This window comes from Triticum aestivum, chromosome 3A (assembly GCF_018294505.1).
Source record: "Triticum aestivum cultivar Chinese Spring chromosome 3A, IWGSC CS RefSeq v2.1, whole genome shotgun sequence".
NCBI lineage: Eukaryota > Viridiplantae > Streptophyta > Magnoliopsida > Poales > Poaceae > Triticum > Triticum aestivum.
Window position 1 is genome coordinate 642,061,451 of NC_057800.1, and position 24,237 is coordinate 642,085,687.

General features: G+C 47.8%; 2 protein-coding genes across 2 annotated transcripts; one reads left to right on the forward strand and one right to left on the reverse strand.

The window, feature by feature from the left end:
- The first annotated feature begins 12,793 nt into the window (after window positions 1-12,793).
- On the forward strand, window positions 12,794-15,208 carry LOC123062826 (uncharacterized membrane protein YuiD). The gene is made up of 5 exons (XM_044486497.1): window positions 12,794-13,319; window positions 14,064-14,220; window positions 14,432-14,482; window positions 14,582-14,674; window positions 14,852-15,208. Exons 1-5 carry the CDS (start codon window positions 13,156-13,158, stop codon window positions 14,927-14,929), a joined length of 543 nt encoding a protein of 180 aa, XP_044342432.1. The 5' UTR covers window positions 12,794-13,155; the 3' UTR covers window positions 14,930-15,208.
- Window positions 15,209-15,512: 304 nt separating this feature from the next.
- Window positions 15,513-19,252, reverse strand: LOC123062825 (putative polyketide hydroxylase). Its single transcript, XM_044486496.1, has 11 exons — window positions 18,937-19,252; window positions 18,688-18,770; window positions 18,448-18,583; window positions 17,866-18,362; window positions 17,714-17,761; window positions 17,260-17,434; window positions 17,034-17,146; window positions 16,847-16,943; window positions 16,476-16,695; window positions 16,152-16,314; window positions 15,513-16,061 (listed from the first exon to the last, which is right to left on the reverse strand). Exons 1-11 carry the CDS (start codon window positions 19,136-19,138, stop codon window positions 15,648-15,650), a joined length of 2,148 nt encoding a protein of 715 aa, XP_044342431.1. The 5' UTR covers window positions 19,139-19,252; the 3' UTR covers window positions 15,513-15,647.
- Between the last annotated feature and the right edge of the window lie 4,985 nt (window positions 19,253-24,237).

Sequence of the window (24,237 nt, forward strand, 5' to 3'; positions counted from 1 at the left end):
TTTGGATGGGTTATAGGGCCACTTTAGAGGGGTGTTGGGCTGCAACACACACGAGGCCTTTATGGTTCCCCGGTTAATCGTTGGAGTATCGAACGGACTCCAAATGGCACGAAACTTGACATGCTGTCTACCGGTGGTGTACCAAGGCCGCTTGACAAATCTCGGTCCATTCCGAGAAAGTTTAACACCAGCACATGAAAAGAGACAAAAGGGGGGCGCCGGAGGACATAGGAGTGTCGGATTGCAAAACGGACAACGGGGAAGATGCTCGAATGCATGAGACGAACACGTATGCCAATGTGATGCACATGATGACATGATATGAAATGCATGACATGAACAAAATGCAAAACGAAGGCAAGAACCCAACCACGAATCTCATAACTTAAAGCCGGAAATGGCAAGAGTCGGAGTACAAATATGGTAAGTTACATCCGGGGTGTTACAATATCGTGTTGCAGTTCTTGATGCACCTGTGGGTCTCGGGTCTCCTGACGCATATTGAGGAAGACAGTCCATGATGCTGTTAGCTGGTGATCAATTTAGGCAAGAGGACCCTGCCTGTAATATGGTTCAGTGTCAAACATTGGTTCTTCCTGCTCACTCTCAATGATCATGTTGTGCAAAGTGACACAACAAGTCATGAATTCCCACATTTGATCTTTCGACCAGGTCAGAGCGGTCTACCGGTCAGGAAATCGAGATTGGAGCACACCAAATGCCCGCTCAACATCCTTCCTGCAAGCCTCCTGACACTTGGCAAAGTAGGAGTTCTTGCATCCTGGCACAGGGTTTGAAATAGTCTTCACAAATGTGGACCATCTCGAGTAGATGCCATCTGCTAGGATAGTATCCCTTGTTGTAGTGGCGCCCATTGACCTCGAAGTTCACCGGAGGAGTATGACATTCAACAAGCTTGGCAAAGACATCCGAGACTGCAGTACGTTGATGTCATTTGCGAGTTCGTGACATAAGAAAGAAGGAGTGCCAAATTCAGAGGTCTTGTGTGGCCACTACCTCAAGTACCACACTGCAAGCTCCTTTGGCGCCTTTGTATATCCCCTGCCAAGCAAATGGACAGTTTTTCCATGTCCAATGCATGCAGTCGATACTTTCAAGCATCCCAGGAAATTCTCTTGCTGCATTCTATGCTAGGATCCGAGCAGTGTCTTCAGCATTTGGTGATACACAAGTATTATGGTCCAAACGCTGCCACCACTGCCCTGCAGAACTTGTACAAACACTCAATGGTGGTGGACTCGGCCATGCGTCCATAGTCTTCCAGTATATCACCTGGAGCTCTGTATGCAAGCATCCTCATAGTTGTCGTGCACTTTTGGATTGAGGAGAATCCAACTGTGCCGGTGCAATCCTTCTTGCAAATGAAGTAGCTGTCGAACTCCCGGATGGCATTCACAATCCCGAGGAAGAGTTTTCGGATTATCCGACAACGGCGCCAAAATAATTTCTCGACGTGCAGTGGAGCGTCGGTGAAGTAGTCGGCGTAGAGCAAGCAATAGCCCTCCAGTCGATGCCTCTGCTTGCTCTTACGGCGGCCCGACGCTGAGCCACCTAGCCGCAACTTTGCATTGCTCGCGAACAGGCCGACCAGAGCGACGAGGATCATGAGGTGCTCTTCGTCCTGGGTGTTGGCCTCGGCTTCCTCCTCTAGCAACGCCGCGAACGCCTCCTCATCGTTGGAGTCCATCACCGAACAGGCAAATCACCGAACACTTGGAGGGCGTGGTGGGTGCGCAGCCGCCAGTATCCCACGTCTGCTTGGCCGGAGCCCTGGAAAGCTCGCCCAAGAGCGGGATGGAGGCTACCGCGGCGAAACCCTCTCTTTTAGGCGGGGAAATGTCGTTCTAGCGGCAGAGCAACGGCTGTGGGCAGGTGGGCGACGCCGGGGTCGGCACGGCAGCGAAAGGGGAAGTGGCGTTGTACAACACTCAGGGACGAATCTGGGCGGGGAAAAGTCGTTTGTCGCCTGACAGTGTCGGCCCACGTGTCACTTTTCCTTCCGTCGGAGCCCCCAAGTGCGCTGGGCGCTGACGGAAAAAAAGGCGTCCTGAGAGTACCGAGTGTTTCATGCGTGAAGCTTGGTGCAGGCGTACGATGCTCCGTGTGTGCGCTTGTGCATGCAAATGCTTGTGGTTGCAAGAATGCGCGCTTGTACCGCGTCCCCGTCCCTGATGCCTGACCCAAGTCGTTTACCAGAACCGTTACATCTCCAGCATGTGAGGTGCGGTTTTCACATAGCCCGTGACCAAACCAAATCATCACGCGTTCGTTTTGTGTGCGTGGAGAAAGTATGGTGCGGTGCGGTGCCCATGGACCCGAACCGAATCAAGAGATAAGAGAAGGATGTTCCACCGAGCTCTCTCAGAGCTCAGACACTCTCGGCCGTTGGATCGGTTCGCTTGATGGAATTCAGGCCGTCGGATCGAGCCGCTGGATGACCTCGTCCATCGGATCAAAGAAAAGTTACTGCTGAAATGAATAGTTACCCTGTTTCGTGCCACCGCCTGTAAAATTGGGTGGCCGCCGAGGGCATTTTCGTCATTTCACTCGCAGGGGGTATAAATCACATTGGCTCCTCTGGAGATGACCTAGCCGCCGCCTCCTCCCGCACTTGCACCCCCTCCCTTCTTCCCAGCCGCGGCTCCCCACCCTCTTCCTCTCGCCCCCGCGCCGCCATCTCTGCCTCCTCCCCCCTCCGGCCGCCACCTCTGGCTCCTCCCCTCTCGCCGCTCGTCCTCCTCCTCCCGCTTCTCATCCCCGTCGCGCCTCCATCCTCCTCCCCATTGAATCGCAGGCGGCCCTCCCTTGTGCTAGCCGCTCTCGGTGATGAAGGGCGGCGGAGCCAGGAGCAGCAGCGGCGGGTTGATGCGGATGCGGCTGCGGCTCCCCTAGTGCTCCTCTCGTGCTCCCTCTTCTCATAGACGGCTTCTTTGGGTCCCTCCTCTTGGCCCAGGTAACATGGCCGGTGGCGGTGGCGGTGGATGTGGGGATCATGAACATCACCCTGTAGAGAGGATCGACGACGGCATGGGGTGGTTGCTCCAGCTGTTGTTGTTGCTTGGGGCTCAGTGTCGGTGTCGGCGTGCTGATCTTAGCACCCCTGACCTTCCTCGTGCAAACCCTAGGCTTCCAGCATGGATTGGTGGTGGCGGCGAAGGGAGGAGGTGTGGACTGGGACGGGGTTGGGTGAAGGGGAGGCTACACATGGTGAGGGGTGGCAAAGATCTCATCCTCTCCATACTCCAGCTTCCACTGCACACTAGTAGCCTCTTCTTTATTTCTCTTATCTCTATTTTACTTTGTGCTTACTCTGTTGTGCTTGATTGCTTGCTACTTGCATTGAACATCAATGAATGCCACTATGGCAACAGGGAGTAGTAGCAGTAGGTCAGCTCTGTCCCAATTGCAAATTTCTTTGTTATTGTGTACTGTTATAAGCAATGAATCTTTTGGATAACCTTGGTGATTTCAGAATCTGAAGTGCCATATTTAGTTGCACTGAGAGAGAGAGAGGGAGAGAGAGTGTGTGGGTGATGTTAACCACAGTTTCCTTTTGTTATCCAGATTGGAATTGGCCGGAAGAATGATGTAGACTTAATAGTCGACTGTTCTATTTGTTGTTAATGCCAGTTCCACACATATATGTCGTTGATCTAGCTATTAGCATTATGGTGGCATACTTATGTATGTTATTTCTATTTGCAATGTTGCCCATTGGATGGCAGTGATTGTGTTGCTTGCACTGTGCTTGGGGTTCATATATTTTGCCTAAATGTTGTCGTGCCCCTCCAAAGTTATTTATCCATGTCGTTGACCGCCTCTGTTATGATAGTTCTTTAACGAAGTGGTCACATTCCACAGGAAGAAGAACCCGTAGTACTATGAAGTTTCTGCCAAGAGAAACTACAACTTTGAGAAGCACTTCCTTTACCTTGCATGGAAGCTGGTTAGGTCATTGTCTCTCTCCCACATTGCTTTCTTCGGAATTGGCTGGCCTACCTTGTGGGTATCCATCTCAGGTGCTCTTCTTCGCCGTCCACTCGAATTCGATGTACCACATGCCCTGCAGTTAGCAATCTTTCTATCTTTTTAGGAGTCTTGATGTGTTATTTTCTTCGAAATGGATGATTTTTTATGCGTGTTTGATAATCTGCTTTGAAATGTACGACTTACTGCTTATTAGATTGGATTATACATGTTTGATTCTCTGCTTTGAACTGTACGAGTACCTGCTTATTAGCCCTGGAAAATGAATGGCTTCGATGGGTGCATGTGTGGTCAAGGGATGGTTTGGTTCATGCATCGTACTTACACTGTGTTATTTGTTGTTGATTTGTAGCACAAGCTGACATTGTTTAACATCTTAGGTGGATGTGCTTGGCCAGAAGAAGGAATGGACGCCATCAACCTCGCCCGCTTCTGCACAACGCAGGTATAGCGAATCGTCCTCCCTTCTAAGTTGTTTCCATATAATTGGATGAACACCCGCAGTTCAGTTTGGGCTTGGGCAGTGTGTGTTCTTCTCGAATGCTTACTCTTGATGCTTCGTGTGATTCAACATCGATATTTTGTTCCTATTGATTTACATGTTATACTAATGAAACTTTAGTTATCAAGGGTGTATAATATCTTGGAAGCTTAGTGTTGTAATTGAATGTCCTTCTGCGTTTAAGCTAAAAAATGTTCATCTGCATTGATTCATTTTTAGTTGAGGATGAAGGAGCAACATGCTCATAGTATTTGTATGAGGATAAGTTTGTTTTGTCGTCACATGCTCATTCAACATCAGATGGTCTATTTTAGCATTGTTGGTTCATATTGTTTAAGGATGTGTCTATTTTGCCAGTACTGATATATCCTTAAGCTCCTATCTGATTAAGGATGTGTTTCTCTTGGTACTGCATGTCCATGCTAATTGAGCTTTCTTGGCAGGCGAAGAGTCCTCTCGCGCCCTGGACTTTAATTTAGTTACCTCTCGTTCGTGCCACCACGTGTAATTCCAGTGACCCGCCGAGGGCACTGTAGTCGGCCGGTCGGAAGCCATTCTTTTTAGGGCGATGATGATTAATCATGGCTGAAATAAGTGTGCCTTTGAGCAATTGAGGCACTTGTGGGTATCAAGTTGGATCCTCCCTGTTGTCTCTAGAATCCTTTTTGATCTTGTGATACATGTTGTCCTGTCCTTGGATGGTCATTCTTGTTGAGTGATAACCAGGGCAGCTCCACTGTGTAAACAGATTGATCTGGTGATAAGAGATGACGGGGGTAGGTTATATGATCAAGAAAAGGAGAATCTGAGCCCACTATGCAATGAACCTTGAACCCTTTTATTTGTATTTAAAGGTGTTGCTTATTTATGCTCCAGTGTTTATAGTTGTCTTATGCAAAGATTTCTCGTCTCTCATACCTTTATTGCATTTAAGTTGTTCTTGATCTTTTATTGTTTGTTGTTGGTCCTTGATTTAATCTGGTTAAGTAAGTTGCACTTTGTTATACTAGAAAGACTCGCTCCTAGCAAGTTAACGGTTGAATGGCTTATTTTAATTCGGTGTGATACTATTACTTCTATTTTTCCACAAGTTACCAGTTGCAGCTATTTTTTCTTACATGCTACAAATAATAATGCTACAGGATTTTTTGAGTGTTATTTGGAGATAATGTTGGATTGTTCATGTAAAGGGTGTCTGAGGTAGCATGTCCCATGTTGTTGTCTGCATCCATAGACACCTTTTCGACTGTTGTGATTAAGTTGTTGGGTTAATCCGAGCCATTGAGCGGCCATTTCACTTTGTTTTCTTTAGTTTGTGCTGAAGCTTTCCCCAATTCTGTTTGTCACCCCTGCATTTTTTGGATCACACACCAGACTAAATGTAGTGAATTTTGAAGGATGTGTGTTTTGTTGGCTTTGTAATTTATTTCCTTGCTAAGTAAGCATTTGGGGTTATTTTGTTTTGTTGCTACCTTCTGGGCGACGGGCGGGCGGATCTATGGACGGCATCACCACAACTATATTCTGATGGTCTAATCTCGAGGTGAAAATACTCTCTTTGTCTCTCATTTATGTTAGTTGAATAGTTACTTGATTTGATGTTGGTTAGCGTACTGCTTGCTATTTCTAATTTTTGTTAGTCCCATTCGCAACTACAACTTGCATGATAAGGACAATCGGATAATTCTAATTTCTATTTTTTGTTAGTCCCATGGATGGTAACAATCTTTTACTATTTCTTGTTGTATGCTATCGTATAGTGCCTCCCTACTTGCTCAAAATCAAATGTACATCTATGAGAAGGTACAAATTAAGGTCGTTACGATGGAAGTAGATTGGCATGTTTGCAGAAAAAATAGCCATGTAAGTTCAAAAGAACGTCTTTAACTATTGCTGCTATATGCTTTGTATATTTCCTCTCTGGTTCCTTCAAAATCGAGAGGGCCAAGGTCTCCATCGTTGATTTTGAAGGAAGCAGAGAGGAAATAAAATGTATATAGCAGGAATATGTTAAAATATGTTCTTTTGAACTTACATGTTGATGACGTCCTTGATTGCAAGTAAATAGTTAACCCGATCCTTGCATTCCCCACCAGAAAAGAAAAATAAAGTCATCCTAGCAGATGTGGTAAAAACCGCAGTCAACTTATGGCGAAAGAGCTTACAATGTAAACAAAAGGAAGAATCACCCTAGATTCAAGCAGCTTCAAATGGGGAGGCAGAATAGTAAGAATACAAAACAAGAAAATAATGCAGCCCGACACTACAATGTTCAGGGGCATAGCAGAACAACCTCTGCCTCAACCACCTCTTTGAAAGTGCATTTTGGAGCAAGAGCAATGATTGGAAAAAATGGGAGCATTGTAGCATAAATACTTAAACACGCTAATTACAATGTTAGTCACTTCAGACCCTTAGATAGCCTAAAAGGAGTAGTTTTAGTTTTTCTATATAGAACAAAAGATTTATCTGCAAATAGCAAAAGAACTATATGATAAATCTGCCCCCATCAACACCAAAGAAAAAAGAAGGTACCAAACAACTTAAGAAAGACAACAAAACATTCTTGGAATCTAGCTAGATATGAGCATCTATTGGATAGGAACAAACAAACTTCCCATGCAAAAACAGCCAAGGTAGCCAACAAACCTAAAAGGACATAAAAAATCTACTCTATTGGAGCCTAGATAGATCTAGACATCTCTTAAACCCAATTTGCAGGAACCTAGCTAGACATAAATATATGAGCAAGTCCTAAAAATACAAAAGTGCCTGAGTTCTGAGGAGCCAGGTGAGGTGCTTCGTTTCTTCTTTGCCTCGCGTGGGGGCGAGGGAGGAGACGAAGAGGAGCCGCCGGAGTCCACCAGAGCCGCGCCGGCGATGAAGGCAATGCCCAACCCGAAACCCTAGCCACGGCTGAGGGTCACAAGCGAGCGCGAGACGCCCTCATCCTCTCTCTCTCCCTTACAGGGACTCGCCTATTGCCTGCAAGTCGCCGCCGCCGACGAGACGGACGCGGGAGAGGAAGAGGAGCGGCGCGACTATCCGCTGGGGGCAGAGGAGAGAGGCGTAGGGCAGGAGGAGGCCGACCCCCTGGGCCACGCCGCCCGCGCCGCGTCCCATACGCCGCCGCCTTTACCTCGCCTCGCCATTTCCTCCTTCCCTCCCGTGGGAGGCGGGGCCGGGGCGGGGCATTAGGGTTTGGCGGCGCCAAATCGGGGGGTGGAAGGAGGAGAGGGAGGCGCGGGTGGGGAGGAGGCCGGGCGGCGGCGAGGAAGGAGGAGAGGGAGGCGCGGGTGGATAGGAGGCCGGGCGGTGGCGGGTGAGGAGGAGGCCGGGCGGCAGCGGGAAGGAGGAGAGGGAGGCGCGGGTGGGGAGGAGGAGGCAGAGCGAGCGGGAGAGGAGCTGGCTAGGGTTTCACCACGGGCGGAGCCGGCCTTTTATACCCCGTGTGAGTGAAACGACGAAAATGCCATGGCGAGTAAATAGTTTGGCATGCTCTAGTTTATGGAGTACTCTTGGAAACTTATTCTTCCTATCTTTCTTTTTAAGGGGTTTAGAAGATAAATAGAAATGATTATGTAAGGATACAACCCTTGAAAACTATGTATATTCTTATAGATAAATGAGCGAAATACTTGTTGTTGGCCATTCAGTTAGTGAAATTGAAGTAAGATCTGCAATTGAGACACCAAAAATGTTATTTACCGTGAGCGCTTCCAATCTGCCAGATTCTCTTGGTTACTTAAATTTGTTATTATGTTTGTAGATATTATAATTTACACTTTGTGGACAGCATGCCCGTATATGTCCTGTATATACATCCAAATGAATGGGATGGATAGGATCGGGGCTCTAGCAGTTGTTGCCATGGTAATCACTCCATTTTAACATTTGTGTGTTATTGTTGGTCTTCGTTGGGAGGAATGTGAGCAACGATTTGATGCTGATATAAAAACTTTGAATTGAATCAAATTTAATTCTTTTTGCCTGTCCTGCAAAATATAGCTCAAAAACTTTCTCCTTTTTTGCTTTCAAAGGACGAAGCACATCTCAAATTAGGAGTTGCTTTGTACAATTCATATTTCTTGAACTATATGCAGTTTACAACTTTATCTCTTTGATTTGTCATCAGTTCACTAAGAATGTAAGTAAAATAATACCTCAGGGTTAATATCGTGTTGGCGACCGAGTGTGATGAGCCAAAGCCGCTTGACGAATTGTTTGTGTGCCATTTCTGTGGGTTCTTTATTTGACGCCACTTTAGTAATTAAAACAATGATGGCTCTGATGCCTATGTTGCTTCTTTGCTTCAAACTATAACATGTGTTTTTAGTTCCAACGGTTTTGCATTATGAAAGTCACTCACGGGATTTTCTAGCTTTAAATTGTTACTCTGTTTCTCTGTGTCTGCTCTTCTGTGCCCCATCAGGATCGCCACTCACGCGCTGACTATTGTATTGGCAGCCCGCATAGAAACTGTGGGAAACAAAACTAAAACTACCGCGGAATTCTTTTTATTATTTGCTGCCTATACAGAACAAATACTATTGAGTTTTGGCTAATCTCTCGATGGTTTCTAAACGGTAATCTTGCCTGACCATTGACTTTTTGAGTTCTGTCTTAAAAGAGTATTGTGCACCAATGAGAGAATGTATTATGATATAATGATATGTTGAGTGATCTTCCTTTTCCTCTTAAAAGTACAGATTTGAAAAAAATCTGTACTGGTTGAGTGTTTTGTCTAATTAGAAATAACTCTAATCAATAACCATTACGAAGCCACCTAATTAGAAATGACTCTAATCAATAATCATTACAAAGCCTCTGTGTGTGTGACCGCTGATCTTTCCATTTTCTTGGCTTGCAGGTCGCTGCTAGAGCCGGACAAGGTCATGACTTGCCTTACCTGGTGAGGTACTGGCTAGAAAGAAACACGTACCAGATGGTGCCGTTAAGGACATCGTACTGCTGATGATCTACAGGTCCATTTCTCCTTCTCCCTCTCTCTCATATGTCAAGCTCAATTCCTTATCATTTTGCACAATGGAGGTCCCTTGAAAGCCACTTGACCGAAATCCCGTGTCTTGTGATATGCATTTCATACGGTTGCTTTCCTTTGATATTTTTCTTCTTTGTATTTGTCTATGGATATGAACAATTATGTTTATGATTCCTGCGTTGCATATGGCTGCTTTCCATTGATGATAAATGGTGAACAACTATGGTGTTTTTCCAGCTTAACTACAGAAAGTTGAAATGTGCCTAGCTCGAACCCACTTGTCACTCCAGCGTCTTCCTTTCTACTTCATATATGGTTCTGGTATGTCCTTTATACTCAGTACATTCATGTCTGGTTTTGAGATCTGCTAAATTTAATGTTGCGCCACATGCAAGATAGATTATCTCCATATATTATTACTTTTGACTGACAAGAAGTTCAGATATTGTTGCTCTGTACTGATTATACTGAAATTATTTCTCTCTTATTGCTTTGGATGCTGAAATGTATTTCTGACCCTATACGAAAACAATTTTTTTGTAAATAATGCATAACATAGTTTTTCTGTCGATAAACAAATTTTTGATGTATAAGCACTACCAAATCAGATTACCAGACTAAGAAATCTACCGCTCGCTCCAGTTTAGCTGTAGTTCTGGATCAGGATTTTAATCTAAAACTACTTGAGGCGACAACAAAATACATATACGAATCTGTAATTTGTAGACCACTGTGATAGCTGTAGCATAGTCGAGATGTTGTTGTGTCACTATGGGTATTTATAAATGAAGAAAAATGATAAATCTAACTGGTCGGAGGAGGTAAGCCAGAAGCGAGAATTTGAGCAAGCCATGCCGCAACTGCATTAGGAAGGCTTGCATCACCATTATTTTAAGGAAGTTTAATCCACATATGTTTTGGGCATCTAATTTAAAATTATTGGCTGCATGGAAGTGGCACCTTTTAGTTCTTTGTGCTGCTACAAAAATAATCATGGTTGGGCTGTACATTTGACTGGCAACCTAAGTTGATTTTAGTATTTTTCTTCTTGGTAAGCTTTCAGTTATATTAGCAAAAATGGTGCTTGAAGGTTTCAAATATATCACACCAGAACTATTCCAAGATTGCTATTGAAATCTTCCTTCTGGAAGTACTTGAAGGAAGATTCTTGCCCAGTTCAGCCGCTTTAATATTCTTGAAGGACACATCAAAGATTTCTAGGTGATGCAAATTTATATGAATTGCACATGGTATTTACTTTCAGAAATCTGGATAGTCTAAGAACGTTGGCAAGTTGTGATGGTTATCAAAGTAGTTAACTAATCCTACTTAGTATTAGCTCTTGCCAATCACATTGTATACGTATAGTCTGTAGTTCTCTATTGGCGGCGGAAGACGAGGTGTGCGCTGAGGATCCCAACGAGGAAGAGGTGAGCCGCCGCGACATCGAAGCTCTCGCACCGCTGCTCCCCGTCGAGCTTGCGCGTGCACTGGATCCGGTGGCCAATACAACCCGTCCATTTGCCGGCACCTCCAAGCAACGACTACAGCAGCGGGTGAGCCACCCTACTCGGCAGTTTGTTCTTTGCATCCTTTGAAACGAATCGACACACTACTGAACTTTATATCTGGTCTGCTGTCCTGAAAAATAATACTATCTACAAAGTTGTCTCTGTCCAAAAGATCACAGAGATTCCAGATGATATGAAAGCAATTTACAAGTATGTGAAATATGACCACCCCATGCTTTAATTTAAAAAGGTGTTAGTTTTCACATGTGTAACCTTTTCTATATCATTGAACCAGGACTCTTTAGGAGATCAAGTAGAAAATTGTTGTTGACATGGCTGTCGGTCGTGGCTACTACATTAATCAAAGCCAGGGCCTTAATTATCCTGTAGGTTGACTATACCTTGGTTTTAGTAGCTCTTTGTTGATAACTATCATACTTGCATAGCTGGTTGATTGATTTGATTATAACCAAACTGCACCGACATAATTTTAAGATCGTGATTATTCATATAAAAATGATGGAAGAAATATATGTATCAAAGTCGCATCTGTTGAGATCATGAGTAGGCACAATTGCTCCTTCGAATTATTGTGATATTGTAGTCCTCTTTAGTCTTATAAATTATGTATTGTGATGCTCCACCTCCTTTTCTCTTCTTGCCAGGACATATACTCTGCATGGGAAGTTGCGTGTTTGCTACGAGCTTAAGACGCATCGGCATCCGCTACACCTTTCGATGTACTTCTGTTGTTATGACGTATCTCTTGCTTTTGGTATATTGTAGTGAATTTATTGTTGTGCACAACCATTTGTATGCTATGAATGGGGTCTTTATGCCTTTGTGATCAAATAGAATCTATCAAAGGGCGGCTGCTCTGCTCTTTGTTATTTTGGATTCTGACTTGCTTCTGTTATATTAAACATCTATCCTCTATAATGAATGTATAATTGTGAACCTTCTATCCTCTGTAATGAATGTATAGTTGTGACCCTATTGACATGGGCTATTACTATTCCTTCCTTGGGTCTTTATGCTGTCCAATCAAATAGCAATCTATCATAGGTAGCTACTTTGCTCTTTTTTATTTTGGATCTGGCATTATGTCATTATTTAGAATTAGGCATGCTGCACCTATGGGATGGACCAGACAATGCGCCAAGATATGTTGGCAACAGTTACATTATCTATAAAGACGATCTCATATTTGATTACTCTTGCAAAGATTTGTACTTTGTTTACATCTGGATAACGTGTCGAGCCAGACACCACCTGTCAGCATCAAAATAAAAATATAGCGCCAGAATCTGGATTACTACTAACTTAGCATTACCTGTTTGAACAAAACATTAGGACCGGCGCCCTTGCGCCAAGGCGCGGTCCCAATAGATAGGGGCACGCGTTCCTGGCCGGCTCTCACAGCGGCCGCTCATGCAGTTGCCGTGAGAGCCGGCCGACGCTGCGGATCCCATGATTGGGGCGGGCCATGCCATCATCACCTTGGCACCGTCGCCGTCGGCCGAGGTCACCGTTCCGTTGAGTCGTTCTCCAAGTCACGCAAAGCGTGCCTGCCTGCCTGCCTGCCTGTCCTTTTTTTTCAAACAAAAGGCCATAATAAGCTAATTAATCACGGACCCGCCCGCCGCCACCGGACAAAACCTCGAGCTGATTGTAAATTAATTGGCGCCACATGCAACTCCAACCCCATCGCCCCGGCCCCGGGCGGGCATATTCGCCTCCACCCCACCCCTGACCCGCCAACCGGCATCGGCATCGGCATCAGCTGCGGCCGCTTCCCCTGCGATGCCACCCCCGACCCCCCAACCCAATCATCTCCGGCAGCGTCAGCATCACCTCCCCAGTTCAAAAATACACTCGGCAGAGCAAGTTTATTAGTCAGTTTCCTTTTTAATTAATTTCTAGAGCGAGATAGGGGGGAAAGGGGAGGTATAAGTAGGGCGAATCGCCGCCCATGGGCGCACATAATTTTTTGGAGTAGGAGGGAGGGAGGGAAGGAAGGCTATAAATTTAGTGCTGCGGGTATATAGGGGGATCGCTACAAGTAAGCGCTCCATACCGGGAATAGCCGGCCGTCCGACCGTCCGTCCGGGAGGAAAGAAACGGAACCAGCCATGGGGGACGGTGGTGGTGGTGATGGCGCCGCCGCCTCCTCGTCGCCGCCGGCCGCCGCGGCCGCCCCGGGCTTCTCCTACCTCGCCGTCTTCCACAACTTCCCCCTCGTCGCCGCGCTGCTCGGCTTCGCCATCGCGCAGTCCATCAAGTTCTTCCTCACCAGGTAACCCAACCAATCGCTGGCCGCCAACGACGACTGACGACCCTTGCTCTGACCTTCGCTTCCACCTCCTCCTCCCCTGGACGGCGCCTTCTTTGGCCGTGGAATTGCGGCCAGAGGAGGAGGGTCAAAGTTAGTCTTCAATTTTCACAGATTAGAGTGGGGAATCGTTCAGGGGAGATCTGGTTCAGAATGCAATTCCCTCCGATTCTCTGATTTTGCTCTGCTCCTTGGGGATGCTAGGCTGGAGAATGCGATTCCCTCTGGAATTATTTACTTGCGTCTTAGGGGGGGGGGGGGGGGGGGGGGGGGGGGGAAATGAGCTGGGAGCATAAGCAAAATCGCCGTAATCTCTTCAAATTAAGCATATGGTTTGGTCGGCCCGTGCCTGTTCTGGGGTGGGTGAAATTTGCATTTCTTCAGCTTGAACACATCTAAACAAACGTTGCAACTCACATATTCTCTGACTGCGTGTTTCGTTTCGTTTCCATTCAGAGGCCCTTAACCATGATCACCCAAAAAAGATATTCATACGAGACAAAAACAAACCAATAAATTTGGGCGTTGATCTGACATGATCAATGGATTTTGTGATTAATTCCCCATTACACACTTCTGCGCCTTTATTCGCACTATCAAATAAAAATAAAATACACACTTCTGTGCTTGTTAATTGTTGCAGTAAGTTTTCATAGGCAGATGCTGCTGCAATAGGTCTGATGTGCATTACTTCTTGACTGAATGAAGGTATAAGGAGAAAAGATGGGATCCTAAGCGGCTTATCGGCTCCGGTGGCATGCCGTCGTCGCATTCCGCGACCGTTACAGCATTATCGGTAGCCATTGGCTTCCAAGAGGGCTTCGGCAGTGCCCTCTTTGCCACATCAACGATATTCGCAAGTGTGGTAGGTTATCCATCTCGTCCCATCACGCATCACCTGTTTGTTTATGAAGAAAAATAATATGTTGCTTCTTCCTGGACATAAGCGTTCTACCATGAGTTGGACATTAAAATGTTGAGTGCAAGCATCGTGCAGGATTTTTATACTTAATTTCCTGTCTGTTGATTCATGACGACGAGGTCTTTGAGTTTCGATTTTGTCACTTGATTGGCAGGTGATGTACGATGCTTCTGGTGTCAGATTGCATGCTGGAAAGCAAGCAGCGGTATGTAACATCTGCTCTGATTTTTGTGATTATATATGCTTTGATGTTCTGAGTTTTGTAATTATGCTGCGCCTTGTCCTGACCTTTTCCATTCTTTAGGTGTTGAACCAAATAGTCTGTGAACTACCGGCTGAACATCCCTTGGCTGAAACAAGACCATTGCGTGAACTTTTAGGCCATACCCCGACCCAGGTCTGCTCAAATGTCCTTTTCATTCTCCATTTTTAGTATTAGTTTGGCAGTTCGAAAGCGATGCCATATTTTTACCGCGATCACCCAGTCGCCAGCTGAGCTCATTGCCCGTTCTGGGAGGTTTGCCCCTCCATGATCGTACCAGAAAACTTATTGCCCACTCAAATTTGCTCGCAGGTTGTCGCCGGTGCGGTGCTTGGGTGTATGATAGGTATTGCAGGGCAGATTATCATTGCAGTGACAAGTGTTGTATGACGCTGCTGTGTCTCAAGGTGCAGGAGAATTGCTAGTGTTCTCAGAGACCTGAGAAGAAGAAGCTTCTCTGGTGTTTCTGTGACTTAGGTATCGGTTTGATGTGTAATGATGTGCCGTAGTGCTGTTGAAGATTGAATCAAGTTTTGATAGCACCTAAGTGTATGTTCAGGTGATGTTCTCAGGCTTGATGTACAGATTATCTATTCGATAACTTCATTGCTATGGTGAAAGCTAGAAAGTGGCTGCATCACTAGTTATAATGACTCGCTAATTTTGTTCTTTACGCTTGTTTAGATAGGGATGGCTCGGGTTAGAATTCATGGGGTTTAGTGCATAATAAAACTCACTTTTTGGGGGGAAGATATGGATCTGTATCCCGATTCTTGGGGTTCAGTGTACAGTGTAACAAACAAATCACAACAAAAACACTTGGTCCAAACACTCCCTGTTGATTAGTACAAGAAGCTGACAGCCAACATATCTAAAGCATGATGTAACAAAGATAATTTTATTCACATTGATGTAACATCTCCGGGAAGTTCATGTCAAATGTATGATAATGTAACCAACATGTGTGAGAAGATATCAACAAACAAACCTGACGGTCATGTACATGCAAATAATGCAGCATGGAACGGTTAATGTCCACGTCTAGTGGTCGAGGTTCTAAGTTTGACACTTGAACCCAGTCAGTTAATGAATGTATATCTGGGCATTCTTACACCTGGGGCCTATTTAAACTCAAAATCTGAGAAAAGACTTTTCTAACGTCTGCATAAGCATCTCTCACCGTTTCAGGTTCTGTTCTCCATGCTATGTGCTCATCAGGCCTAACCAAAATAACACTTCTATTGCTTACCTGACACATCTCCCACCACGAGTTGGCAGATGCCCTTGGTATTTCCTCGACATCGACATAGTTTGTCCAGGGAGCCAGCTCGGACATGCTCCCTTTCACTCCCTCGCCCCCTGAACCTTGTGGCCACATGACGCAAACTTTGGCTGATAACTCGAATTCATCTGTTATCCTTAGCATGGCCCGGGCAAGCTTATATGACTCTTTCAGTGGTGCGATAATGATAACAAACTCAACTTTATCCCCACTTACTAGGTCCAGTGTTGAGAACATGCCCTGTAAGAAGTCATCACGCCCACGGCTTACACAAAGGTACATGAACGGCTAAAAAAGAATGTACCAATTATAGGGGTCAAAGGGTCGAACCTCACTCGAAGCAGACAGTGGTCTCACCAGCATGTGTGGTAGCCGTGAAGCAACCTTAGCAGATGGGATGTACTCTCCTGATGACCTCTTAGAATGCTTCTGTTTTTCTGCTTGATAAGTGGTGTCAGCACAATCTTCAGCAACTAGGGCTCCTTTTTCATAGCTGAAAGTGCACAGTAGATCCAGGTCAGAAACTTGCCTATTTGGTGAGAACATAGTATTGTCTCCGGAGGCGGTCTACTCATGTTGTTCCATCAAGTAAACTCAAAAGGAAGATAAACAGTAAAGTTGTTTTGAAGAATCATTCACAGTACAGAGACTAACCGAAAGCCAAGATCCTCTGCAGGGAACTGCAGCTGTAGACTTTTTCCTTCATCAAGAATACTTCTCAATCTTGCTAGTCTCAAGGATCCAAGGGGATTGTTCTCACTCAAAATGTAGTCCGAGACTTGTGTACGACCAATGGAAAATAATCCTTCCAGAACCACCTTCTGTAAATTTCTTGGAATGATTGATCCTAGGCTGCTGTTGATTACTCTGTGCACTGATAGAAACATGTGAGGGATGCGTATAAGGGGCAAGTTACAAACATTCAACTGTAATCAACCATAGTTGTACATGTTGTCAATATTTACTTTTCAAAGAGAATATCAATAAATTGTGCACAGCCCTCTTGCAGGAGCAGGGTACTTTACCTGAGTTTGCAATGGTTGGATCAAGGCCAAGGGTAGCAGGAATAGACATTGCTGCCTTGAAGTTTTCCAAACTAAGTACTGTGTTAAAAATGGCAACCTGTCATAAAGAAGCATGAATGCTATTTCAGTATATTTGTAGCAGAGATGTTAACATTGACGAACAGAAGGCATGCAAGGAGAATCTAACAGGTTTGCGCTCTGACTCATAAGTTTGTATAATTGATGGGTCAGCGATGCCATTTAGAAGTAAACACAATTTCCAAGCCAAATTATGTGCATCCTGAACACCAGTGTTCATTCCTGCGAAAAGATGTCAGGAAGTGCACATCTCTTTATACATTTGAACTTCAGATACATAATAACGAGTTCAGCATGGTAATATTGCAGTATCAAATTTGAAAATAACTACTAACCAAAACCACCAGCAGGAGGAAAGCGGTGAGCAGCATCACCAACTAGGATTACACGATTGTCGCAGCCAACATACTTCTCTGCAACTTCAGCATGCATTGCCCATTGTTTTATGTCTAAAACCTGAATATCTGCTGGCTCCCATCCAACCAATTTGACAATAATTTGCTCGCACACCTAGAACCAAAGGGGAAATACATACGGGGGAAAAGAGTAAGGAGGCGTGTAAATATCGGCATAAAATTTACTCTGCAGACTAGAAATCTACAAAACAAGTATTTCAGAACTGTAAGGACTGCAAATAAGTTCTTGAAAGAATACTACAGAACAAGCATTTCAGAATGACAAGGCTATACAGACTGGGTGCCGAAGATAATTTTTAGTAGACGTTCACAGGTGAATGAGGTGGGAAATGCCAAAAACTAGAAATTGAGAAAAATATTCAACTGAAATCACCTTTGCACTAAAATCCTCAAACATCTGCTGAGGCGGATAAAATGGAACCTGAACATGAAACAGGAGATAAATTAACAGCTAGATAACTAATCATCCTACTTCCTTCAGCATAATGGGCATCTTACTCACAACAGTCTGCTAATTTGATATACCTGCAACACAAATTCCCCATGCTCCAGGTCATGTGCCACGAGCACACCAATTGCATCAGGGTTGAAAATAAAGAACAGCATGCCAGGCCTCTCACTAGATAAATACTTTCCAAGATCCCTGCTCACAAAATGAACACTGACCAATTTCTGCAAGTCCCTTTCACCTTTCATAGATATACCAGCCAACTCACGCACTTTGCTTCTTGCGCCATCTGCCCCAAGAAGAAGGCCACAGTGAAGCTTCCTCTCCTGCATCCTCCCCCCATTGTTAAATGATGCTCCAACCAGAATGCCGGCATCGGTCAGCTGAATGGAGCTACACTCGTGTCCCATCAGTATCTTGTTTTCCAGCAGCAAATCTTGAGCGGAGCTACCGCCAAGCTCATCAGGAAAGCACGTCTCAAAGCCAACGTCATCCAGTTTCTTGAGTAGCAAATCCACTAGCTTGTACTGCGAGAAGTGTGCGACCGATATAGGACTAATGACCTTGTCAAAATCTGCACAAAATAATCGTCAGCCGGTCAATGTATGCAGCGAGGTTCAGAACATCGCGCACGCAAACACTTCAAGAACTAAACTCACCTTCCTGCTTCATGTGATCAACTGAACCGAGAATGGTTCCGGAAAGCGAGGTACAGTACACGAACTTCCTCCACAGGTCCACCTGCGGCTGAGCCCTCTCGATGTCCCCAGCCAGGCCGTCGAACTTGCGGAAGATCTGCCAACACCACCCAAACCTATGAAATCACCACCCACACAACACACACGAAGGGCTGAAATGGCAATGTTGGGGGTGCGCTTGGCAGATAACTGATAACACACCTCCATGGTGCGGTTGTTGATGAAATGCGCCCGGGGGTGCCTAGTGAACTCCATGCTTCTCTCTAGGACCGTGCATTTGATGCCTGCGAGGTTTCAACAAAACGAAATGTCAAATTTATCAGCTGAGCTCCGATTGATCCACTGAACATCTGATTGGGGCGACTCCGCAGGTGCTCACAAACAAATCCTCGCCCCACGCCTACCGAAGCGCGAAGCAGAGCATAGCTCGCGGAGGCTGGTGGCGCTTACCGAATTTGGCGAGGAGGAAGGAGAGGGCGAGCCCGACGGGCCCGGCCCCGACGATGACCACCGGCAGATGCGGCGCGTGGCCGCCACCGCCGCCGGCGAGGGAGGAGAGGAGCGGGCGCTGGAGGCGGCGGAGGCGCAGCCAGGAGATGCCCCTGCCCGCGGAGAAGAGGCGCCAGCCTCCTCCGGCGGCGATCGACGGCATCGTGGCCTCGGCGGTGGCCGCGCAGGCTGCCGCGGTCTGCGAGAGGGGGTTGTGGGTTTAGAACGCGGACACGAGTACGAAAAAGCAGTTGGGCCGATGGAAGTTGAGCGATGGCGTGTTCGGTAGCCCTCTGTGGCAGGAAACTCCAGACTAGTCACAATGGGTAACTTACACTAGTTTGTCTTAAAAAAAAGTAACTTAGACTAGTAACATGCATATGTTATTATGTTACTATATCTATAGTGAGGAGTAACATATGTACGGTGTCATATAACACTTTATTTATTAGGTTGTAGACTCATCTTGTCTTGATATGTGTAATGTTACAATAACTAGTTATGTTAGCACATGTCCCTCTTTCCTTATTAATTACTCGCCACCTCATCTGTTTCGCCTAAAAATGTGCGATATTACTGCTGGAATTTTGTCTATTTTGGGCCTAACCCAATAGCAGTTTCAGAAATTCCTAATAAATCCTAAAGACCCACTTAGCCCATTTATGCAAGGCAAGAGGTGGTACAAAAGTTTAGTCCCACATTGCTAGTTTAGTGGGGGTTGGACCTCCTTATAAGGGAGGTTCTTTCTCCACTTGTACGAGCATGAGAACAAGAGGGATATCCACGCTCGCTCATCCTCCGCCCGCCTCGCCACGCCACGCCACGCCAGAACTTCTCCTTCCTCTCGCCACCGGTTCCAATCTCTGAGCTGCTGCTGTCTTCCTCATCCCGGCTTGCGACCTGCACCGCAGGTCGGGACAGTAGGCCTCCGAAACCGCACCTCTTTGAGTCCTGTACGGGAGAAGGGTGATAAGATTTTTGGGGAGCGCTCTGCGCGACTACTGACTAACTCCTTCGTACGCTGCTGTCACGTATGTGTTCTTCTTTCTGTTAGATATCCTGCCACAGTTTCTCGTAATAGTACTTGCCCTAAATATGTTAGGTTCTACCTCATATATGCAACTAGTTCTACTGTCTGCTATGGATATGATAGGCTACGGTCCATATATGCGGAAGCTATTTACCTTCTCTCTGTCAGAACGCATGACTTGTTTTATCTCTACTATATTAGTCATGCTTTATCTAGTATTTCTGTTAATAAAATCATTTGGTAAATTGCTCATATTTCCAACAATCCAAAAACCTTATTATAGGCAATTTACCCCAAGTAGTTTTGCTGCTTCCATGAGATCTCCTATGTTTGAGGGTATTCACTACAAGAGGTGGCGCGTGAGAGCAGTCTTATGGTTTCAAACCATGAGTTGCTATGACGCCACTCTCGGCAAACCTGAAGAGGAGCTTGATGCTCAACAGGCACAAGCCTTTCAGAAAATGGATACTCTGTTTAAGGCTGCTCTCTTGAGTGTTCTTGGTGAGAACATAGTTGATGTTTATGCGTCAATTGATAATGGAAAAGATATGTGGGATGCACTCGAGGCCAAGTTTGGGGTCTCGGATGCTGGCACTGAGCTGTACATCATGGAGCAATTCTATGACTATAGGATGACTGAAGAGCGCTCCGTGGTTGAGCAAGCTCATGAGATACAATCATTTGCTAGAGAACTTGAGCACTTCGGTTGTATGCTACCGGACAAGTTTGTTGCCGGAGGTATCATCACTAAGCTTCCTGCTTCATGGAGGAACTTTGCTACCATGCTGAAGCATAAGAGACAAGAGTTTTCCGTCCCGGATCTCATTGGCACTCTTGATGTGGAAGAAAAGGCAAGAGCAAAGGACACACGTGCTCGAGGTATTGAGGGGGGATCTAGTGCCAATCTGGTACAAAAGAAGAACTTCCAGCCCCACAAGTTCAAGAACAAGGGCAAGTTTGATGGTAAAGCAAAGTTTGATGGGAAGAATAAGGATGTGCAACACACGAACTTCAAGAAGAAGAATAACAAGAAGAAAGGTGTCTGTCATGTGTGTCGGGTTTCGGGTTCCGGCAGACCCTTGAGGTTCGAACACTGGGGTGCGCGCGGAGATCTCTCCCCTACCGATCTACGTCCGATCCTCTCGTGCGAACTAAGATGAAAATGGTAAACAACACAAGGGACACGATGTTTATACTGGTTCGGGCCACTGTTGTGGTGTAATACCCTACTCCAGTGTGTGGTGTGGTGGATTGTCTCTGGGGCTGATGATGGACAGTACAAGGGAAGAACAGCCTCGCGAGAGGTGTTCTTGAGCTGGTGCGATGAACTGCTAGGGTGAGTTCAGTCGCCTCTCTCTCTCTCTCTCTCTGCTATGGTTCTACCAGATTTCTAGTCGTTCCCTCCTTCTGTGGTGGCTAGCTCTATTTATAGAGGCCCTGGGCCTCTCCCCAAATAATGAGCAGGAAGGGAGCCAACAATTGGCCATTTCGAAGGGGAACATCTAGTACAAGTTATCCTGACCAAAGGTGGTCTTCGGCTGCCAAAAGCACTGGCGATGACGCCGTCTTGGGCTCCACGGTGACCTCCGTCCTGCCGTCTGGCTGGTCTTGGTCTCGTTGCACCGGAATGGTAACCTTTGCCTGATGCCTTGGCATGTGCTTGCCCCCTTTGCACCAAAGAGGAAACAAGGACACTGCGCAGGCCGGCGCCCGCCTGGTCTCGATCGTCATGGCTTGCGTCACGGGTTCCTCGCGAGGTACCCCTACCTTGATCTCTTCGCCTCCTCGCGAGCCTGCCTGATGAGGCTGCCTTTGAGGAAGCTTCCCGTCGTCCACTCCGCGAGGGTTGGCCCCTCGCGAGGGTCTTGAGCTTGAGCTGATGAAGACGGGCCGTGCTGGGGCCCCGCTTGAGCCACGCCGCGGGCCGCAGGCAGGCAAGTCTGGGGACCCCCGTTCCCAGAACGTCGACAGTAGCCCCTGGGCCCAAGGCGCGTGCGGGCTTGGCTTAGCTGAGAAGCAAAGGGGTAAGCGCGAAGTGCCGCGGGCCCTAACAGCATGCGACCTTGGGTGCCGCGTGGCGGTTGATTGGGCGTGGGCGTCTGCACTTCCCACGATGCCTTGCTACGCGCCCGGCTAAGCGGATCCGTAGTTGCACACAGTTGTTCCTCCTTTGGTTGCCCGCTCGCCTCCTACCTTTACTCTTCTCCGAGCTCCAACCCCCGCCGCCAATCCGACTTGAGCTCTTTCCCTTCCCCAACGCCATGGCTCCGACAAAGAAGGGAAGGGGGAAGAAGCCCGCGCCTCCGTCCTGCGCACTTCCAGCGGCGGCCCCCGCCATCGATCGGTCAATCATACTCAACCCGGAAGCCTTGGACAAGGTCCACTCCGCCCTTGCTTCCATCTTCAACGAGTGCGGCCGGACCACAGTTTGGCCCGCATCCCGCGCCTTTCTTGATAGGACCGTCACGGAGGTCCGATTCTTTGCCGACGCCCTATGGGCGGGTCTGGTTCTCCCCTTTTCTGCTTTCTTCAATGTTGCGCTCTCCCATTATCAGATCCACATGATGCACCTCGGGCCGGAGTCCATTACCCTCTTGGCCGTCTTTGCTTTTGTGTGCGAGGCGATGATAGGCATCCCTCCTTCTGTTGCCCTGCTGCGCCACTTCTTCTCCTTGCGCCTGAGCGATCCCACTCAGTGCTTGGGGTGTGTAAGCTTCTTCGTTGTGCCCGAGACGGCTGCTTCAGGGATTGACTTCGGCCTTTCGCCTTCTTAGGCCAGGTTCAGAGAGCGGTGGCTGTACGTGGACGTCGTGGTGCCCAGCCCCTTGCTCTCGCACCCGACCTTGCCTGTTGTTCCCAACCCAGGCTGGGGTCATGAACCGCTCGCGAGCCCCCGGCTCGCTTTCGTCTGGCGCCGCTTCGAAAGTTTGAGGGCGCACAATGTGACAGCGCCCAAGGTGGTGAGGGAGTTCCTTCTGTGTCACATTGCTCCTCTCCAGCGCCACTCTCGCCGGATGTGGGACTTTGCGGGGCGCAGAGACCGCATGCGGCTTCAGGAGGAGGATTTGGCGCCCGAAGTGCTGCGAACGGTGCTTCGGGTCTTGAATGGTGATCCTTCCCCAGGCAGCCTACGGAGCGGTGGCGTCCTTCTGTACCTTTGTTTCGGCAGGGCTGATTTCGTGAAGCAAATGCCCAGCTTCGACGAGTGGGAGCTATGCCCGGCTAGCCTCACGGGGCCGCGCGAGAACCTAGTTGTCGTGGTTGCTCCCCCCCCCCCCGCCCACAGCGGTTCCTCCCCAGGCGATAGAGCGGGAAGAGAGCCGGCGGGAGCTGAGGTGGCTGATGTCGAGGTGGTGGCGCCGCGTGAAGCCTCGAAGGCGGCGTCTCCCGGGGCCCGTTCTGGGGCGGCGGTTGATGCAGGGTTTTGGCCTTCGGCTCCTGAGGCTGGGGCTCCCGAGCCCCCAGTCGTTCTTCGCGAGGCGACGCCCGACGGTGCCCCCAAAGCTGACTCCTCCGGCGCCGATAATCCTGAGGCTTCTTCTGCGCCCCAGGCCGCCCCCCGCCCCAGGCGCTTGGGTCGGTTTCGTGTAGACTTCGAGGCCCTTCGCAAGAGGAAGGAGGCCTCAGGCGGCAGCGACCACCCTTGCCGCTTGTTGACGCACAGGAAGTACTTTGTCATGGACGAGTAAGCCTTCTTCTTTCCCTGCTCACTTGCTCTGTTATCCTTGTGGCTGATCGTGGCCCTTCAGGTCCCGCCTTGCTGAGTCCGTCGAGTTGACCCAGGAGCCAGCCCCCGCAGCTTCGCCCCCTTTGCTGGCTCCGGGTCCGCCGAGCTCAGGTGGCGCCCTCGCCGCTGGACCGGTTGGTGGAGTGATCTGCTCCATAGGGCGCCTCGAGCTTGCTCGCCCGATGCCCTTTCTTCGCGAGTCTTCTTGGGGCGCGTCAGGCTTGCCCCGTGCCCCTTCTCTGGTCATAGAAGGCGAATGGCTGAGGTCTGTCCTTGGCTCCTCCTTCGTGGGTGGATCGACGTCGGGCCGGACTCTCAGGGTGGTCCATCTAGCGACGGCTGGGGCGGCAGCCCCCTGCCCCACGCCTGGAGGGGGCTTACCGCCCCAGGGCCCTCTGCATGCTCCAGCGGAAGAGGGTGATGTGGAAGAGGTGCTCAGGTGTGCTCGGGAGTGTCGTGCCCTTCGTGAAGAGTTCCTCCAGGGGGCGGCGGATGCGGTGAGCCA

Bases quoted from the DNA above. Each gene is read 5' to 3' on its own strand.
- LOC123062826 (XM_044486497.1), top strand. From the start codon at position 13,156: ATGGGGGACGGTGGTGGTGGTGATGGCGCCGCCGCCTCCTCGTCGCCG. The intron at 13,320-14,063 runs GTAACCCAACCA...GACTGAATGAAG, and splicing joins ATCAAGTTCTTCCTCACCAG to GTATAAGGAGAAAAGATGGG. The intron at 14,675-14,851 runs GTCTGCTCAAAT...ATTTGCTCGCAG, and splicing joins TAGGCCATACCCCGACCCAG to GTTGTCGCCGGTGCGGTGCT.
- LOC123062825 (XM_044486496.1), bottom strand. From the start codon at position 19,138: ATGCCGTCGATCGCCGCCGGAGGAGGCTGGCGCCTCTTCTCCGCGGGC. The intron at 18,584-18,687 runs GTGTGTTATCAG...TGGTGTTGGCAG, and splicing joins TCAACAACCGCACCATGGAG to ATCTTCCGCAAGTTCGACGG. The intron at 16,944-17,033 runs GTTAGATTCTCC...TCTTTATGACAG, and splicing joins ATGAGTCAGAGCGCAAACCT to GTTGCCATTTTTAACACAGT.